General features: G+C 42.4%; 2 protein-coding genes across 13 annotated transcripts in view; one reads left to right on the forward strand and one right to left on the reverse strand.

Annotated features, from left to right (window-relative positions):
• Positions 1-201: 201 nt before the first annotated feature.
• The window catches only part of LOC132396137 (uncharacterized), a 174,093-nt gene continuing 155,058 nt past the window's right edge, over positions 202-19,236 (forward strand). For 2 of the 11 annotated variants that reach the window (XM_059973649.1, XM_059973648.1), the window contains exon 1: positions 204-1,292. The gene's annotated coding sequence lies outside the window, so the exon portion shown is untranslated. Of the gene's footprint in view, positions 1,293-19,236 lie in introns of all 11 variants that reach the window. The other 9 variants (XM_059973642.1, XM_059973646.1, XM_059973638.1 and 6 more) reach the window with 8 other exon arrangements.
• rnft1 (ring finger protein, transmembrane 1) overlaps positions 7,194-19,236 on the reverse strand; it is a 34,993-nt gene continuing 22,950 nt past the window's right edge. For both annotated transcript variants that reach the window (XM_059973633.1, XM_059973632.1), the window contains exons 7-9: positions 13,451-13,516; positions 9,926-10,027; positions 7,194-9,841 (exon numbers count right to left, since the gene is read on the reverse strand). In XM_059973633.1, the coding sequence (XP_059829616.1) occupies positions 9,707-9,841; positions 9,926-10,027; positions 13,451-13,516 (303 nt within the window). In that variant the 3' untranslated portion in view covers positions 7,194-9,706. The remainder of the gene's footprint in view (positions 9,842-9,925; positions 10,028-13,450; positions 13,517-19,236) is intronic.

Here is a 19,236-nt window from a genome sequence, read left to right on the forward strand (position 1 = left end):
ACCTAACGTTACATGTCTTAAGATTTTTTTGAGATATGGCACCTGACGAGATCGCGGCGCCCATTTATACCCACATAAGCAATTAACCAAAGCGGCACATCTTTGAAATGTGAGAGGTAATAATGCGGTCATGGGGAGTATGCATAAACACCTCGCAGTTCGCGGCAGAATTGGCCCTGGTCGCTGGCTAGCCACATCTCTACCGCGTAAATGTGTGCTTAGATCTATTTAGAAGATTTAATTTTCCTTTTTTGTTTTCTGTCATTAACTTCTTGTTTAAAGCTCGAGTAGAGACGTGAAGGGAGCTGGTTTTGTGAATGTAAAACCTGTAAATCTAGGAGGGCAACAGGAAGTGATGCCTCTTTGTTGCCAGTTTGACCTGTGTCATCAGATCATGGTGTGCAGGGACTGATGGAAGGAAAGCAGGTCCGATGAACAGTTGGCTGAAGACGTCCCTCGGTAGAGACTTCGGGGCAGTAGTGATACAGTGGAAGCAACTCAAAGGAAAGACAGCACTCCAGACAAGTGCGGGGTGGGTGCACCTCGGTAGGACCAGATAGAGTAGGTCTTACACAGTGAACGGAAGGGCACTGGAGTGCTGTGGAAAGGGATCTGGAAATACAGGTCTATAATTCATTCAAAGTGGCGGCACAGGTAAGTAGAGTCGCAAGGCTTTTGACACATTGGCCTTCATAAATCACAGTAATGAGTACAGGAGACGAAATGTTACCTTGAAGTTGTAGAAGATGGTGAGGCCTAATTTGGAGCATTGTGTGCAGTTTTGGTCACCTACCTACAGGAAAGGTACAAAATTTACAAAGATGTTGCCAAGGCTGGAGGACCTGCGTTGTAAGGAAAGATTGAATAGGGTAGAACTTTATTCTTTGGAATGTAGGAGAATGAGGGCAGATTTAATGAGTATACATTATAAGGGGTATAGATAGGGTAAATGTAAGGTTTATTTTTTTCCACTGAGGTTGGGTGAGACAGGAAGTCATGGCTTAAGGATGAAAGAAACATAGAAAACCTACAGCATGTTACAGGCTCTTCAGCCCATAAATATGTGCTAAATACATTTTACCTTAGAAATTACCTAGGGTTACTCATTTTTCTGAGCTCCATGTACCGGTCCAGGAGTCTCTTAAAAGACCTTATCGTATTTCTTCAACAGTTTGAACGGGACACGACTGAGCAAGCGCATGAGAGGCGGCGGGAGAGTAAAAAAGCGTGCAGATTAACAGAGTAGGCAGGCTTTGGCTCGAGAGGCTTCGGACGAGCTTGCTCTTATTCAGGTAAGGTCGGATAAGCTCCTTTAATTGATCCATTTAGCTTAGGAGTAGGTAACGACCTTTAATAACTAATTAGCTTAGGAGTAGGTAATGGAGGCAGCAGTTAGGGCAGTTGAGTGCTCCGTTTGCAGTATGTGGGAAGTCAGGGCGAGCACAGTTGTCCCTGATGACTACACCTGCAAAAGGTGCATCCAGCAGCAGCTCCTGACAAACCGTGTTAGGGAACTGGAGCTGGATGAACTTTGGATCATTCGCATTAGGGTTTGCAGAGGCAGAAATAAACAGGAGTTTCAGGGAGATAGTCACCTCTAGGAGTCAGGAGACAGGTAGCTGGGTGACTGTCAGAAGAGGGAATGGGAATAGATGGAATGAGCAGAGCATCCCTGTGGCCATTCCCATCAATAATAAGTATACCGTTTTGTATACTGTTGGTGGGGATGACCTACCAGAGACCAGTTGCAGTGGTTGCATCTCTGGCACCGAGACTCAGCTCAGGAGGGAAAAAAGGAGAACAGTAGTGATAGGGGATTTGATGGGGGAAAGATAGGAGTTTCTGTGGAAGAGATTGAGAACCCGGATGGTCTGCCGCCTCCTTGGTGCCAAGGTCCGTAATAACTCGGATCAAGTTCTCAGTATTCTCAAGAGGGAGGGTGAGCAGCTGGATGTTGTGGTCCATGTAGGGACCAATGATATGGGTAGGAAGAGTGAGGAGGTCCTGAAAGGTGAGTTTAGGAAGTTAGACGCCAAGTTAAAGGATAGGACCTCCAAGATAGCAATCTCAGGATTGTTACCAGTGCCACATGCAGGCAGGTTTAGAAATAGTAAGATAGCGCAGATCGACACGTGGCTGAAGATATGGTGCAAGAGGGAGGGCTTCAGATTTATAGATAATTGGGCAGTTTTCCAGGGAAGGTGGGACCTGTTCTGGCGGGACAGTTTACATCTGAACTGGAGGGGGACAAATATTCTTGCAGTTAGGTTTGCTAGAGAGGCTCCAGTGGATTTAAACTAGATATGGGGGGGAGGGGAACCAGAGTGTAGGAACAGATGTATGGGAGAAGGAAGAAAAAGAAGATAGTGAAGTTGTTTGCAGCATTAGGTATAAACAGTAAGAGATGGAGAATTTCTTAATGCATCTATTTTAACGTTAGGAGCATTGTAAGAAAGGTGGATGAGCTTAGAGCATGGATTGATACCTGGAAATATGGTGGCCAGAAGACTTCAGTAATTGAGCTCCAACGGTTATGCACAAAGTGGTTTGGACTTTGATAAGTTTGGTGCCTTTTTTTTTCCCTTCATATATACTGTATTGTTATTAATCACTTTGTTATAGTAACCTTTATAAATTATATTTAATCGCATATGGTGTACTGTCTGTTTTGGGCGAGGCGGGGACATCACACAGCATGCACACCAGCTGATTACCCAGTTTGGCGGGGCCGAAGGCTGCTCCCCCTAGACAAGAACGAGCTGAGCGAGTCTGAGGCGACCCAGGGGGTTACATATAGTTCTGTCTGTCTCCACCACCAACGCTGGCAGCCCATTCCATGCACTCACCACTTTCTGTGTAAGAAAAAAAACTTATACCCGTGACATCTCCTCTGTACTAACTTCCAAGCTCCTTAAAACTGTGCCCTCTTGGGCTAGTCATTTCAGCCCTGGGAAAAAACCTCTGACTATCCACATGATCAATGCCTCTCATCATTTAATACACCTCTATCGCTCCAAGGCAAAAAGGCTGAGTTCACTCAGCCTATTCTCATAAGCCCTGCAACATCCAGGCAACATCCTTGTAAATCTCCTCTGCACCCTTTCTATGGTTTCCACATCCTTCCTGTAGTGAGGCAACCAGAACTGAGCACAGAAATCCAACTGGGGTCTGACCAGGGTCCTAAATAGCTGCAACATTTACCTCTCGGCTCCTAAACTCTACCATGATTGATGAAAGCCAATACACTGTATGCCCTTTTAATCACAGAGTCAACCTGCACAATAGCTTTGAGTGTCCTATGGACTCGGACCCCAGGATCCCATGATCCTCCACACTGCCAAGAGACTTGCCATTATTACAATATTCTGCCATCATAATTGACCTACCAAAATGAACCACTTGATACTTAACTGGGTTGAACTCCATCTGCCACTTCTCAGCTCAGTTTTGCATCCTATCAAGGCCCCACTGTTACCTTTGTCAGCTCTCCACAACACCCCCAACCTTTGTGTCATCAGCAAATTTACTAATCCATTCTTATGTACCTCACAATGGGTTAAAAAGAACCAGCAGAAATGGACACACCTGGAGTCTGTCTTACTTTATAAACTTATTTGTAACTACCTGAATAAAGTAATAAAAAACAAGATAAGATAAACAGATTAGCAAAGTATATGCATATATATATATATATATATATATATATATATATATATATATAGGTGAGTAAATAAGGTTCACAAGCTTCCCTAGCTCAGGTGGTTAGGTGATAAAGTCTTACTGTGATATGGCAAGTAATCAGTTCAGTTCTGGAATTTGATTTGAGTAGAGTTGGAGAGAGAGAGAGAGATAGAGAGTTAGTTTGTCTTCCCGATGCCAATCCTCCACGTTGTCCTGCTCCTGAAACTCATTTAAAGTCACCAACTTGTGACCACAGAAAGAGGAATGCCGGTTTTCCACAGTGAGCTATCAACCCAGGCCAGGGTTAAACACACCAATAACTCCCCACTGATCACTCCTTTGTCCACACTGTGAGCAAAAACCCCACCCTTCTCATGGGCACACGAAGCTCACCACTGTCCTCCTTGCCTCTGGCGTCGTGTATCTCTTGTGACTGATTTAAAAAAAGTCAACTGACCTTGTATGTATCTCACAAGTGCGGAACACCAGCTGTCCATCATATAGCTCCACCTTTCAGTTTCCAAGGCAACTCACAGACTTTCTCTCTCTCTGCTGCTGAATTAGCACACAAGCTGTTCACTCCCTCTCTCTCTTGTTAAAGGAACAGTCCACTTCAGAATAATCCTTCAGATCTCGTCACATCCCGCCACTTCCTCGACCATGTCATTTATAAAAATCTTTAAGAGTAGGGGTCCCAGAACAGATCCCTGAGGATCCGTCTCCATGCAGACTGGTCACTGACTCCATGCAGAATATGATCCGTCTACAACCACTCTTTGCCTTCTGTGGCAAGCCAGTTCTGGATCCACAAAGCAATGTCCCCTTGGATTCCAAGCCTCCTTACTTCCTCAATAAGCCTTGCATGGGGTGCCTTGTCAAATGCCTTGCTGAAATCCATTTACACTACATCTACTGCTCTACCTTTATCAATGTGTTTGGTCACATACTCCAAAAATTCAATCAGTCTCATAAGGCACGACCTGCCCTTGACAAAGCCATACTGACTATTCCTAACCATATTATGCCTCTCAAAATGTTCACAAATCCTGCCTCTCAGGATCTTCTCCATCAATTTACCAACCACTGAGGTAGGACTCACTGGTCTATAATTTCCTGGGCTATCTCTACTCCCTTTCTTGAATAATAGAACAACATGTGCAACCTTCCAATCCTCCGGAACCTCTCCCGTCCCCATTGATGATGAAAAGATCATCACCAGAGGCTTAGCAATCTTCACCCTCAGTAGCCTGGGATCACCAAGATCTTCTGTATTGAATACTGAAGCAAAGTACTCGTTAAGTACCTCTGCTACACACTTTCCCACCATCACACTTGATTGATCCTATTCTCTCACGTCTTATCTTCTTGCTCTTTTCATACTTGCAGAGTGCCTTGGGGTTTTCCTTAATCTTGTTTGCCAAGGCCTTCTCATGGCACTTCTGGCTCTCCTAATTTCTTGAGTTACTTCCTGCTAGCCTTATAATCTTCCAGATCTCTATCATTACCTAGTTTCTTGAACCTTTTGTAAGCTCTTTTTCTCTTCTTGAGTAGATTTCCAACAGCCTTTGTACACCACGGTTCTTGTACCCTACCATCCTTTCCCTGTCTCATTGGAACAAACCTATGCAGAACTCCATGCAAATATCTCCTGAACATTTGCCACATTTTTTCCATACATTTCCCTGAGAACATCTGTTCCCAATTTATGTTTCCAAATTCCTATCTGATAGCCTCATATTTTAAATGATTTCCTAACTTTCCAATGCTATGGTAAAGATCTTTCTCACTAGAGATCTGACACCTGACCAGGTTCATTTCCCAATACCAGATCAAGTACAGCCTCTCTTCTTGTAGGCTTATCTACATATTGTGTCAAGAAACCTTCCTGAACACACCTAACAAACTCCACTGCATCTAAACCCCTCGCTCTAGGGACATGGCAATCGATATTTGGGTAATTAAAATCTCCCACCACGACAATGCTGTTATTATTACACCTTTCTAGAATCTGTCTCCCTATCTGCTCCTCGATGTCCCTGTTACTATTGGGTGGTCTCTAAAAACACCCAGTAGGGTTAGTAACCCCTTCCTGTTCCTAACTTCCACCTGCAGACTCGTAGACAATACCTCCATGACTTCCTCCTTCTCTGATCAACAGTGCCACCCCCCATCTCTTTTGCCTCCCTCCCTGTCCTGAAATGGTAGTGAAACCATTCAAAGGACCTTTGGGTTTGAGCTCAGGCTAGTTCTAAAACTTTTCCTTTGAGAAATAGAACCATAGAACATTACAGAAACAGGCCATTTGGCCCTTCTTGGCTGTGCCAGACCATTTTTTTTGCCTAGTCCCACTGACCTGCACCTAGACAGGTGCATCCTTCCATACCCCTCTCATCCATGTACCTGTCCAAGTTTTCCTTAAATATTAAAGTAAGCCTGCATTCACCACTTCAACTGGCAGCTCATTCCACACTCCCACTACTCTGTGTGTGAAGAAGTTCCCAATGTTCCCTTTAAACTTTTCCCTTCTCATCCTTAACCAATGTCCTCTGTTTTGTTTTCTCCCCTAGCCTCAATGGAAAGAGCCTGCTTGCATTCACTCTATCTATACCCATCATAATCTTATACACCTCTATCAAGTCTCCCCTCATTCTTCTACGCTCCAGGGAATAAAGTCCTAACATATTCAACCTTTCTCTGTAACTCAGTTTCTCAAGTCTCAGCAACTTGATGAGGCAATTACTTATATTCCAGAATACAGGCCCATTATAAACCACAATAATGCCAGTTTTCCATAATGTTTCTGCAAGTCAGTATTTAAGGCAGTACTTTTGGTTCTAAAGATTATGAAAATAAAAATCATTTAACTGCAGCTTCATTCCATGTAAGACTAGTGAATCACTGACAATAGTTTCTTTTTTTAAATCAAACTTTTGATACTTGCAGTAAGACTGTTGGGTTGGAAGGTTATTGAAAAGTATGAGATGTGCCAAGTAGCTCTGAAATACACCAATCTGACTGAAGCTTTGAGAGAGAACGTTTAATCTTAGGGTTTTCAAGAATGCCGAGATAAGCCAGAATTGAGTTCTGCCAGAGTTTGGAGATTTTCTGTCTTAAAATAGTGAATTCACAAAAGGTAATGATTGGTAAAAATTTATTTTTAGAGTTGATTTTCTGCACACTGAACTTTAATGAGACATTTACTTGTACTTTTTAAAATTAATGCAATTTGCAACTATATTGTATCAAATAGTTAAATCATAAACTGGACATGAAGGTGTAATTAGAGCAGGTCCTTTCAGATGGAACTGTTTTATTTTACTGAAGCATTTTCACATTTCTCCTAAGTGACTACAAATAATGAAGGATTTAAGGTTGTATTGTAGGTTGATACCAAAAAAAAACCTCCATGGGTCTACATTTTGATGAACAATTTGTGTTTTTGATTTTAACATCAGCTGTAAAATATCAAATAGATGCTTATTAATGACAAGCCAAAGCAAGAAGCAGATGAATGTGGGATAAATCACTTTATTTAGAATTAATCCAGATGGAAGTTGGAAAGACAGAAGTATTGTACATTTCTTACACCATGTACTTTCCCTAGCAAAGCAAAAAGCACAAATGATAAATGTTAATTCAGAAAATAAATCTCTTTATATCCAGAATGTCTACATAACCAACAAAATTATTGGGCAAGTGTTTTGATTTAATTTCAGTGAAATTGAATCCTGTCTCCCACCCCACCCTCCAAAATGAGCAACTAACTTTTACTGAGAGCAACACTGAGCAATCAATATTCACAGCTGATTTTACTCCTCCTCAACAGAATGAAGTTCCATTTGATTGTGTAGGCTTAAAGCATCCATTTTAATTATGATATTATCATAAGCATATATCTAAGTGTGAAGGCTCGGTAACTCTTAAAATTCTCAGTCTTGCAATGGTCTGTCCACTGCTTACAAGGATTTTGCAACTGGACACTTGTGTAACAGTCATATATTATTTTTTTAAAAGTCGCATTTCCTATTTCATAGAAGTAATCCAGCAACAAGAAGCAAGTAATCTATAATATTCCCTCCTATGGTCTAGTGTTTATGATCAGTAGAGCTGGTTTAAAGCTGAAAGGGTGAATTCCCTGTACTGTACATTCTTTGTGACCAACTTGGTTAATTGCTTCCTTTGAGAATGATCACATCCTTATTGTATAAATGATGTGGCGATCATGGTACAAGTGAGTTGAATCGCAAACAAGTGAAAATCTGCAGATGTTGGAAATCAAAGTAATACACACAAAATGCTGCAGGAACTCCACAAGCTAGGCAGCATCTATGGAAAAGAGTAAACAGTCGCCATTTTGGTTGTGACCCTTCATCATGTACAAATGAGAGTTCTTTTTTTAAATAGAAATGAAAGCATAAAATGCTTAAAGTAAAATTTGAGAAACCAAATCAGGAATTTATCTATTTTTAACATAAAATTTTACCTCAGACTATTGTAAGGCAGTATGGTGTTCAGTATTATTTTTAAACTGAGAGATTTATTGTGACCCCTTTCCCAGCACCAAATATTGATTTCCCTGAGTGATACCATTGGACAAATGAGGTGGGATCAAAATAATCAGCTGGTTAATCCAGTCCAATAGTGCTGGTTCCCAAACTAATAATACTGTTGCCTGCCTCCCTAGCATAGAGTAATGTGCTGCATGGTCAAAAGACGTAAAGGAGCCTAAAGGAGATCTTAGTGGTCTGTAGTGGAACTCTGTCATAAATGTGGGATCAACTCAGTCGACTGAGGTAAGTGATACTTGATGTTCCCTCTGAAAGGGGAAGTAAAAGAGACAAATTGAATTGTGGAGGATGCCCAGCCTGGTTAGAAATATGATCTTCACCAATATACATAAATGTATCAGCAAGTTACTGGGGAATACACCATTATCCTACCATTGTCTTTTGGGTAATTCTGTTAGTTTAATTTGTTTTATTATCTTCTGACAGTACATGTCCTTGATACAGCCTAAAAACTTTACTTCTAACTAACTAATGTAGTACAACGGTCCTGAGAGGGATTCAAGGCTAAGTTTCGATTTAAATTAACTCAGTTGAGCTGGACTGTTTTTATGCTGCCTTTTCCTAATTCCATCCTAACAAAATGATTGCAGTTATAGGCAGATCAAATGATTTTTGATGGTGGGAGGAAGGGGATTGTTATCACTTACCTCAGTAAAGATTTCTACCTTGGCAATCTGAGTGTAACACAGCACTGTGCTGACGTTGAAGATTTGACAAAACTCATTCAGCCTCCATATACTGCCTCTCTCTAGTGTGCTAACTTCATTACACTTTTGAAATTCTAGCACTTGCTTTTTGGGGAGAGTTTTAAATACCACCTGGTCGGTCAGATAATACAGCTTTGGCAACTTTAAGATAGCAGCCTTTGAATTGTGTATCTAACACCAGTTACTACAATAAAAATCACATCAACACACTGTCCAAAGTATCTGCTTTAACCAAATGTAATAGTCTTGGAGGCCAGGCTACTGAGTAATTATTGTGCTTAAAATAATGCTCAAGATGGAATTGCTAATTTTTTATTAAGTTGCGAACTGCACCACCTTAACAAACCTGTGCCTTTGGATTTCTGATGAGTCTTCTGTAATTAATTAGGAATTCATCACAAGGAAATGCACCAAAAATGTGTGGGCATAACAAACAATTACAAAGAAGAGAAGACTTTGGAATAGATGGAGAATGGTTTTCAGCAATTTCTAGAAATCTCAGAAATACTTAAAAATAGCAGCTACAGATAAAGTCTGTAGATAATACTATTTCCAGATTGGTAGGGGTTATGTAATATTAAAGAATACATTTAATATACAAGTTTCAACAATCAAAATATTCCTGTTTACAAAATAAAACATTTCTTTATTTATCACTTGTTTTTATTACCAAAATCATTTTAACAAAAATCTTCCCACGAGTTGATAAGTTTTGGTTGCACATACAACCTGCTGTTAGTAATCAGCAGGTCAGTAAAACTGGAGGTGGGTGGAGGTTGCCCCATCTCGCCAGGGCTGAACATAGTCTAGGATGACAGTCCGGCAGAGGGGGCACGTTTTCTCTTGATTAAACCAGAGGGAAATACACTCCTCGCAGAAAATGTGCTGCAGGATAAAAAGAGAGTTCAAAGGTCTAGGTAATTAATCCCTCAGAATTCAAACTTTCTTTTTTTAAAAAAATCCTTTTACCTGACAAACAAGGAGAATTGGCTCTCTAAATTCTGTCTGGCAGATGGGACAAATATCTCCTGCTTCACTGCATTGATGCTTGGTGGCTACAATCCCATAGTGCTTCAACAGAAAAGGTTTTGGTTAATGCATACATACTCAGACTACCTGCCAATTCACCCAAATTACACAACCGTTTAAAGTGGGACAGCAGCTGTGGTTGGATGTTCTGGCTATTTGCTTGCATGCAAGAGTATATTTCTAGAGAACAGACCAAATGGCCAGCTCTGACAGGCAGCTGGCATCAGCAACATTACAGCATACCACTCAATTTGCCTAAACTATCCAGTATTTCCTTTTTTGTAATTTATTTTTTATTGAAGTTCATCATCAAACATTTCCATAAGATGTGTTTCAGACATTGTACATATATATCATATAATCATATAACACAAATCTCCACAAAGTATTTATCAGAGGTATACACTCAAAGAGTGGAAAGAAAAAACAAGCAAAAGGAAAGAACTATGTACAAATAGGGAGTGATTTTTTTTTTACAACAGATTCATGATTTGTGAGAATAAAGTCAGGCCTATGAGGCATTATGTAGTTAAACCATTTTTCCCAGTATGAATCAAGTTGTTCCAAATTGGATAAAATTCTCTTATGTTTGATTGGATTTAATAGCCCATTGACATTAAAAGAAATGAATTTTATCTTGTCTTTAGCCATCTGTATTCATCTGTCAATGTACCATTGAAATTAGAATAAAAATTAATCCATCTACTCCCTGAACAAATATGAACCAAGAAACGCAGATAACAACAAAAATGGCAACAAACGTGTGATTCCAAGGCTGAGGTCTCTAGTAGATGACCCTGCGTTGAGCTAGAGGAAATGTCTAGCTGTGGGGGATAACCCCTCCTACTTGTGAGTTGAGGGCTCCCATTGCAGTATTCATAAAAGTCGGTGAACAAATCCATTACACAGAGAAATTTCCCTGTATACTCCTATCTCTCTATCTATATCTATCCACACACTCACACTCAGTTTGGTGGGGAAAAAGGAGTAAGTGAGAGAATAAAGAATAACAACTAAGTAATATAAAATCCACATTATAATAAGTATTTTTCAAGATAGGTATATCACTGTGTACTTTTGCTTCCCTTTAGCTTCCCAACATTTTTAAAGTTAGCCAAACCTTATGGCTCTTCTGGAGGGGGTGAGGACTGTCTTTGGGAAACTCCCGGTCTCTTCCTGATATATTTCTCTCGGCCTCCTCCCGTCTCCTGCCTTCTCGATTCTCACCCTATTTCCCAAGCGGAGCGGGATAATTCCTCAGTAAGGCTTTCCCTCGTTTTGGTGGCGCTAACAGGCAACCCTCTGGCCTTAATGTCTGTAGTCGCCTCTTCCACAGTCTGGTACAACCGCGTCCCATTGTCATAAAACACTCGAAGTTTAGCAGGGTACGGAGTTTGAAATCTAATCTTGTTTTGCTTTAGTACTCGCTTTACTTCAGAGTATTCTTTGTGTTTCTGCAGGACCGCGGGGGGTGGGGGCGTTAATCTTGGTCGAAATATATTAATTTATCGTCGTAAAACACTCTCTTCTTACCCCCAGGCCCTTTGTTGAATCTGCGTCTTGGTGCTGTACAGTAGGAATTTAATTATTATTGAGTGTGGCTTTCTATCCCGGGTGGGTTTCGGAACGAACGCATGGTGGGCTCTCTCGACTTCCAGCTCCATAACCGAGGGACAATCCAGCGCGTCCCGCAGTAACTTTTCCACAAACTCCATCATAGACGAGCCCTCCGCTCCTTTGGGAACGTTGTAGATTCTTATGTTTTTCCACCGTGATCTTCCCTACAGGTCAAGCAGTTTACCTTCTTGGTGATGTATTATTTTTATTGTCTTGCTCAGTATCCTTTCCACGTTTTGAACACGATCTTCCACCTTCTCAATGCGAGTCTCTGCCACCACTATTTTTTGATTAACGCTGGCGAGCTCTGCCTTAATATCCTGGAGCTGCTGCTTTATATCTTTCTGGGCCTCCATTATTTCTTTCAGGATTTCGAAGATATTCGTCGCTTCGTCTCACTCGCACATGGTCGGTTCGGAGAGCTGCTCGCTGCACTCCTCTCGGATGCAGGCTCCGCAGTGTCGCTTTTTTTATTTCCATTTTTTCCTCCCCATTCTTGCTCCTCTTTTCAGTTCAAATATTTTTTGAAAAATATTATATTTGATGGGATAACAGGGCTTAACACGTGTTTTTCCGGAGGAGCTTGTGTCATTCTCGACGATGATGTCACTGGAACCTCAGCTATCCAGTATTTCAACTAGTCCCAACAACCTGCTCTTTTCTCATTCAGTACAAGTTCCCATCCAATTTCTTTCTGAAAGCAAATAGAACTGCAACTCCACAACTTCATAGAGAATTACAATTTATTTATTTATTTATTTTTAAAGGCTGGTCATGAATCTAAAATACACAAAATGCTGGCAGAACTCAGCAGGCCAGCATCTGCAGATTCATTCATGTGGTCATGAATCTGGATTGTTAGCCAATCATTTTAAATTTGAATCCCATGTTAAAAGTTCAGATAATTTGGAAGATTGTTGCCGTTCAAAATGTTAGGTACTAAATTAGTTATTTTTCAAGCTCCAAAAAGAACCACAGATCCTTGTAACTGAAACATTACTGGAACTATTACTGTAAACCTAACCAAAAGGCTTGTGGTTGGTCAGTTGCTGAGTACATAGAAATCAGTAAGATCTTTACCCATTAAGGAAATCAGGGTTAGTACAACAAAGTAGCAGAGGTATAATGGATCAGTCATCATCTCATTGAAAGGAAACCTAAGCACTGCATGGAAATGGCCAATCTTGTGTTTCTCATTGGGGACTTTCCATCCATCCTGTAAGTGTGCAAATGTCTTGTTGTGGCCCAACTACTGTTTAAGAATTTACAATATAACATTATTTTTTACTCAATACTGCTGTTTATGATATTCAGCATCTCTTCTGTATTTTATTTCTCAACTTGCTCAGCTGCCTTCCATAATAATCATCCATCCACACAGCTCCATTTGGTCCACATTGCTTCTCATTTTTCTGAATGATGTGGCATAAAGGCAGTATTAGACTTGATGGAGCAAACATCCTTCTCTGTAATTAAGCTAATAACCAAATCCCTAGATACTGTTAAGACTGACTTTGAGATTCAAGCAAAATGTGAACATCTCTTCCAACAACAAATTTGACTGTTTAGTTTTGTCAGTTGAGTTTCTCATTGGCTTTGATAAACACAAGAGATTTTTGACTTGACTGTTCATTCCTGTCCATGGTTGCTGAGTTCCTCCAGCATTTTCTGTTTGTTCCTCTGCTTTGATTTATGGCATTTTTAACAAGACGGGTTGCAGTTCTCCAAGTGGCCACGAGATGGCAGCTGGCCAGCACGATAACGATATCTATGATCACGGCCCGAAATACACCAAAAGGGATAAGAGTGTGTGTTTCTGGTCAGGAAAGATTCATAATATTTACTTACCTGTTTACGGAAAAAACTCTGCAAAGCCTTCCTGAAACTACTCCACCAATTGTAGATTCCAAGGAGCTGCAAATCAAACACAAAAAGCACAAAAACTATGTTTAAAACTATTTCTTTCCTCCCAATCCCATCTCACGCCAAACTGACATTAGTATATTTCAAGTGGTTCCTTGCAATGGCGTTTAGGAGATTGAAGTGGTGGGGAACTGGTTGTTACCAAGTCACAGAATTAGACACACTTTGTGCTGAAAAGGCAAGACAGATGGCAACAAGTCTTCCCCTCTGATTAAACTACTCTGCTGCTGTGAGAGATCAGTGCAGAGAATGTGTCAAATACACTTCATTCCTGTCAGCAGAACTGTCAGGGCATCATCCTAATTGCTGTACTGCTGAGTCACTGAATCAACACTCAACAGTTTCATTAGAACAAACTACTTTCACTCTTCTCTGCCAACACCTGGTGACAAATATTTTGATTTAGCTATTTGTCTTTAGATTTATCTATCTTCTTGTTTCAAGTCTTTCCCAGGAATTTACACTGTAGACAGATCAGGTAAGTATTAGATTCTACACTTTACCTGCTCTGATTAGCTACAGAGTAGCAGCAATACAGACACCCACCAGGAATGAAAACCAAAGCTATGAATAATACACCCAAAATTGCTGGAGGAACTCAGCAGGTCAGGGAACATCAATGGAGAGGAATAAACTGTTGATGTTTCAAGCTGAGACCCTTCATCAGGACCAGAAAGAAATAGGGCAGAAGCCAGAATAAGATGGTGCCGAAACACCCATATCGAGAGATGCAAGATATTGGGACAACTTCTAGTGGGGGACAGAAGGATAAGGAAATTCACAGGAGGTTTTTATTTAAATCTCTCAATTCTGTCACTGTCCCATTCCTGAATGATAGTGTTACGAAATCCCGTAACTGGATCACTTACCAGCAAAGATAGAGAGGTCCGTTGAAGTCTGATGGTACTATTTTTAAAAGTCTTTATTTATGAAAGGGGCACAAAAATAAGATTAATACAAACATTCAGATATTATACATAGTCACTACTCAATCTAAAAGTGCGGGTCTAATAATAACCATCAATAAGAAACAGCTCGATCGTTTGTCTAGCTAGGGGATAATATAGTGTCCAATGGAAATATAAAAGTCACTCAAATTCCTGCAGGCTTCTGGCTTTCGGGGGTGGGGGGGAGAGAGAGACCGCTGGGTTTTCACTTGTTGGAGAGAGAGAGAGAGATTGGTGAGAAAAGAAAACTTGCCCGGGTCTTTATGAAGCAAATCCGTTGAATCAGGGGAGCGGGCTTCCCCGTTGTTAGCTAAAAGCGGTTTTCCGTGATTCCAGCCACAGATTCCAGGCACGGAATCCAAAGCACGTGGCTTCCTTCCAATGGCTTCCCGCTACTACGGGATTGTTAGTGTTTCTTCTGGTGCGTCTGCAGGGGTGTTCCCCCCGACCCTCCTTTATACTTCCTCATGGAGTCTCAGATGTCAATCAGGTTGGGATGATGCAATCTCTCTCTTAACCAGCCCACTTCGCCCGAGGGCTTGCACGTGGTCTCCATGAGACAATGGTCAATGTCGCATTATTTTGCATCGCGGTGGAACGAGGTATTCGGCACGTCTCTCTCTCTCCCATTTCCTTGGTCTACTGACCCCCCCCTCAACTAGTGCTCTTCGATTCTCACAAAGGAGGGTGCTCCCCCGCCCCTTCGGCCCCTCAGAGCTGTGGTGCATTCATAACACCCGCTTTCTTCAAAGCATTTCACCAGCGGTGAAACAAAGTAGTACAGAGTCTTACAGGGTTTTAGAATCTAACACAAAAGTTTTTTTTTACAGAGTAATACAGTTATACATTCAAGTCAGTATTTAAACAGTTAACGATTACAGTGTCACTTTCTTTAATATCTTAACATTGCGTACTGTACTAAAGTCTTGTAGCATCAGACTTCCATTTAATAACCACCTATTTTTTTTTATTTTTTTAATTTCTTTCCTTCAGCAACAAAACTAAGGAGGTGTGATCTTAGCGTATGTGCATCTACAAAAGTTTATGCGAATACTAATCGTTTCGGTCGTTTTACTTAACCGGCAGGTCTCCAAGGGGCTGTCTTTATTATTTACAGGTTTTGGCGCAATCCCGTACAACCTGCTTTGTGGTTTAAAATGGCATCCCCATTAACTGTCGCCTCTTTTCCGGTGAGTTGTGTCCCCCCCCCCCCCGGTGGGGAACTTGAGTAATTTGGCATGGTAAACTCCCGCCCGCCTCGTTCATAGGGGTTATTTTAACAACACCATGCCCCAAACTTAGACCATTTCCACCCAATTCTTTAATTTTACCCTGGTGGCTAGCCCTTTTGTCAGGACCCTTCAGGCTATTGGTTTTTAATTGGAACTCTTCATTCAAGTAGCATTTCGAATTCGGCCTCTTCACACCCCATCCTGGCATAACAATAGAGTGCCCCCCCCCCCCCCAGCTATCTCCCGGCTCACTCTGTGAGCCATCTGCCAAGTTTAAAATTTCTTCATTCGACTTGGGAACTACAGACTTTCCGTTTCCTTCAATAATAATCCTCATCTCCCCATTCTTAAATTCTGCATTAACTTTGAACCTACCTTCGAGTACAAACACCTGGGAACTCACACTTCCCACAGTTACCAAGGTTAACCCTTTTTCCACTGAACCAAGTCTATCTGACCCACAAGGATGGCCGCCCCATTCCACTGAATCAAATACCTCAGACTTCTGAGCTCCGTTACCAGGTTCAGCACCACGTGCATCCCCATCTTGGACACGATCAAACGGGACACTGGCCTCTTCCAGTCTTTCAATACCCGTATACCCTTTTTAAATTCTAAGTTCCCCCGTTTCTCCCAGGTTCTCTCTGGGCAACTCCCTTCCGGAGTAAACTCAACCCCACGGGCTGAAACAACCTCATCTGCCAACCCAGCAGACTTCTTCGAGGTAAGGGCACCCTTTTCATCTAGGGCTGCCCTCATTTCACTATCGGGAACACCTTTAGAAGTTTCAACTTCCTCAAACAGTTCTGCCAAACCAGACAGATCATCCATGTCCAACCCTGGACCTTTTAACCGCTCTATCGGTTCCTCATCTTTATTTTCTGTCTCTAGGACCTTCCTCCTCGCTAAAGGCAGATCTACCTCCGCTCCCTTCCCCTTTCACTTTACTACTCTTCATTTTACCACCCTCTAAACCCTCGTGGTACAGGGTCGGTAGAAACGTCTCGGCCAACTCAAAACTGGCCCGATTTAAACTGCTCTCGTTCTCAGCTGCCTTTCTCGACAGGCTGCGACTGACCGCGCATGCGGGATAGGTCTGGGACTCTAGGGGCGGGGCCACCGCACTCGCCGGTTGGCGGGTCAGCATCATGGCTGCCCAAACCTTACCACCCGCTAAATCGTTACTGAGAAGGACGTCCATGTCAGTTCTCGGGAACTCGGATGGCACCCCTATTTCAACGGGTCCAGACACCAGCTCACAATCCATAATGACCTCATGTAAAGCCACCATTTCTATTCTTTTGCTGATCCCCTCTACCTTTACCATGCCCGTTTTTCGACCAAATTCTAGTACCTTACTGCTGATCAACGACAGCTCAGCCCCCGTGTCTCTCCAGATTTGCACGGGAACTGGTGTGTCTCCCTCCCTCACAGACACGGTTCCGTGTGACAGACAAGTCTCAGACCCTTCTTGTACTCTGTCTACCCGGGGCTCTCTGGTCGATTTACTGATTACCACGGCACACCCAATAGGGACTGCGGCTTTCCCTTTTCCTATCTCTTTCCTCGGAGCAAAGCATCGGGATGCAATATGCCCTCCCTTCCCACAATTAAAACAGGTCAAGCCCGGAAACCTCTGGCCATCTTGCCTTTCCCCCTCAACCTTACCACTCGCTCCCGGTGGGACCTCTGCGTCACTCGTCGGACTTTCTCGATCGTTCCCACAGTCTCTCTGGGAACTTTTATTCGAGGAAAACTTTGTCTTGTGGATTAGGGCATACTCATCCGCGAACCTAGCAAATTCTGAAATGGACTTATTCGGCTTCTCATTCAAATACATCCGGATGTCCTCCGAAACACAACTTTTAAATTCCTCAATCAAAAGTAACTCCCTGAGATGCCCATAATCCTCGTCCACTTTTTCCACGGTGCACCAACGGTCCAAGAGCACACCCTTCTCATAGGCAAACTCGGTACACGTCTGATTCCACCCTTTTCGTAAATTTCTGAACTTTTGTCTATATGCTTCAGCTACTAGCTTGTAACCCCGGAGAATGGCTGCCTTTACTTGGTCATATTTCTCTTCCCCTTCTCCCTCCGTGGACTACACTGTATATGCCCGCTGGGCCTTCCCTCTTAACACACTTTGTAACAGTGCCACCCACTGATCTCTGGGCCACTTCTGATTCACTGCCACCTTTTCAAAAAGCAAGAAATAACTATCAACATCCGTCTCCTCGAACGGGGGTACTAGCCTCAATGCCTGACTGACATCAAACCGCTCCTCTCAGTCTGACCCGACTTCATTGCTCTAGCCTTAACTTCTCCATCTCCAAGTTATGTCTCCTCTCCTTCTCCTTCTCAGCTGCTTCCAGCTCTTTTAGCTGAAGTTCATGCTCTCTTTCTTTCTCGGCCCGTTCCCTCTCCTTCTCTATCTCCAGCTGTTTTAACTTAATTTCATGTTCCCACCTTAATTTTTCCAACTCAAACTGAGTCGCCCCACTAGCTGGTACCTTTTCAGGGATATTTTCCAATATCTCAGTGGTAAACACATTCTTCCCAATATAATACTGAGTTATTGCCCTTCGCACCTCCCGCTTTTTCATTGACAACCTCACCCCTGCGAGGTTTAACTCCTTTGCCAATTTTATCAAGTCCGATTTGGAGGCCACCTCCAGTGCCTCCAGAGTCAGGTTTTCTATAAATTCACCCACGTCCATCTTTGCTGGTTTCCTGTCTGGCTACTCGTGTAACCAGATCCAAGTTTTGGACCTACAAGCCCGATTCACCGGCCCTCCAATTTGGTGTCAAATCCTGAGACGAGAACCCCAACTGTTACGAAATCCCATAACTGGATCACTTACCAGCAAAGATAGAGAGGTCCGTTGAAGTCTGATGGTACTATTTTTAAAAGTCTTTATTTATGAAAGGGGCACAAAAATAAGATTAATACAAACATTCAGATATTATACGTAGTCACTACTCAATCTAAAAGCGCGGGTCTAATAATAACCATCAATAAGAAACAGCTCGATCGTTTGTCTAGGGGATAATATAGTGTCCAATGGAAATATAAAAGCCACTCAAATTCCTGCAGGCTTCTGGCTTTCGGGGGTGGGGGGGAGAGAGAGACCGCTGGGTTTTCACTTGTTGGAGAGAGAGAGAGATTGGTGAGAAAAGAAAACTTGCCCGGGTCTTTATGAAGCAAATCCGTTGAATCAGGGGAGCGGGCTTCCCCGTTGTTAGCTAAAGGCTGTTTTCCGTGATTCCAGCCACAGATTCCAGGCACGGAATCCAAAGCACGTGGCTTCCTTCCAATGGCTTCCCGCTACTACGGGATCGTTAGCGTTTCTTCTGGTGCGTCTGCAGGGGGTGTTCCCCCCGACCCTCCTTTATACTTCCTCATGGAGTCTCAGATGTCAATCAGGTTGGGATGATGCAATCTCTCTCTCAACCAGCCCACTTTGCCCGAGGGCTTGCACGTGGTTTCCATGAGACAATGGTCAATGTCGCATTATTTTGCATCGCGATG

The sequence above is a fragment of the Hypanus sabinus genome, chromosome 6 (genome assembly GCF_030144855.1).
Source record: "Hypanus sabinus isolate sHypSab1 chromosome 6, sHypSab1.hap1, whole genome shotgun sequence".
Taxonomy (NCBI): Eukaryota; Metazoa; Chordata; class Chondrichthyes; order Myliobatiformes; family Dasyatidae; genus Hypanus; species Hypanus sabinus.